This window comes from Notothenia coriiceps, unplaced genomic scaffold, assembly GCF_000735185.1.
Source record: "Notothenia coriiceps isolate Sejong01 unplaced genomic scaffold, NC01 NC01_scaffold00008669, whole genome shotgun sequence".
In the NCBI taxonomy this organism is placed as follows: Eukaryota; Metazoa; Chordata; class Actinopteri; order Perciformes; family Nototheniidae; genus Notothenia; species Notothenia coriiceps.
In genome coordinates, this window is record NW_011341370.1 from 718 (window position 1) to 2,264 (window position 1,547).

At 35.4% G+C, this 1,547-nt stretch overlaps 1 protein-coding gene across 1 annotated transcript in view; it reads left to right on the plus strand.

The window, feature by feature from the left end:
- LOC104944711 (C-reactive protein-like) overlaps positions 1–1,255 on the plus strand; it is a 1,651-nt gene extending 396 nt beyond the window's left edge. The window contains exons 2-3 of the mRNA XM_010770283.1: positions 262–553; positions 750–1,255. Coding sequence (XP_010768585.1) covers positions 262–553; positions 750–974 — 517 coding nt within the window. The 3' untranslated portion in view covers positions 975–1,255. The remainder of the gene's footprint in view (positions 1–261; positions 554–749) is intronic.
- Positions 1,256–1,547: the final 292 nt, after the last annotated feature.

The following is a 1,547-nucleotide window of genomic DNA, read 5'->3' on the forward strand; positions in this document are numbered from 1 at the left end:
TTAGTACCCTTTTTCATTAGAGATAGGATATTTGAGTTTTCTTAAGCTGTATGCCATAATCAGCAATATTAAAATAATAAAAGGCTTGCAATATTTCAGTTGATTTGTAATGAATCCAGAATGTATGACATTTTTGTTTTTTTAATTGCATTACAGAAAATAAAGAACTTTATCACAATATTCTAATTTTCTGAGACAGTCCTGTATATAGAGTATAACTGAAAATGAACGTATTCCATTTTTCTTTTTTTATTCCTGCAGGACCATTACAGACCTCAACAGGAACCACGCCCTTTTCTCTTTATCTGCAACACCCGATCATAATGCTTTTCTCATATTCAAGCCTACTACTGATGGGATTCAAATCCATGTCCATCAGGGTCAAACTGAAACATTTGGGGGCGAGGACTACAAAGTGAACACGTGGCACTCAATATGTTCTACATGGGACTCTGTGACCGGTGTGGTGCAGCTGTGGCTAGACAACAAGCCCTTCATTAGGAAATATGTTGGTGGAGCAAGAATCAGAAATCCTTCTGTTATCATTGGACAGGTAGGTTTAATTTATAAGTAAAATAGTTGATAGCATTCCAGAAAAGTCTCTTGATTGGTTAAATTCTGATTCCCTTATTCTGTGAAGTATTGCTTGTAAAACAAAACATTTACTGCATGAAAATGTTTTTTTCACAGCTCACTACAGAAGCACTTTCTATCAAAGCTGTTATCTTATCAGTCTGATCATTTTACAGGAGCAGGATTCCCATGGTGGAGGATTTGACAAAACACAGTCTTTTGTTGGCATGATCTCTGATGTCCACATGTGGGACTACACCCTCTCCGCCTGTGAGATCCAGGAGTACATGCTTGACAGAAACCTAACTCCGGGTAATGTGCTCAATTGGAAGGCGCTGGACTACAGAACCTATGGAAGAGTGCTGACAGAACAAAAAACCACTTGCTCATGTACAGAATAAATACAAACAAATATATAAATTCCATACTCCTTACGAGGCTTTTCTTTTGAGTATGAAATTCAAACACCCTGTAAATCTGAACAGTGGCATTAATCAGCTTGATCAACACAATTACCTAATTTCTGACCACCATCTTAAATGTGTGTGTTTAATTTTCTTATTAAATCTGCAAATTGTTATTTGTAATTAGATGACATTTGTGATATCCTTTTGTCTGCCATGTTTGCTGAAACGTGTATGATACTCTTCCTGACAGTTCATTAAAAATGGCACATTCTGCAGTCCTGTCTCCTGGCCGTCATTCTGACTTAAATCTTTTAATAATCTTCATTTCTTTGCATTTATTGTATAGTTTTGACATTTTATTATTATATCATGGTCTTACCAGCATCAATGTTAAAAAAAAAAAGAAAGGTTTAAGGCCCAGACCTTAAGAGAATGGCTTCTGACTACAACTATTACAGTCTAGATATTGATCCTTATTTTGTGGGTTTTTCACTCAACATTTTATAACTCTATTACTGTACATTTTTGTTCATAAGCCTTTTTCAAAAAACACATTTGTCTCATTCA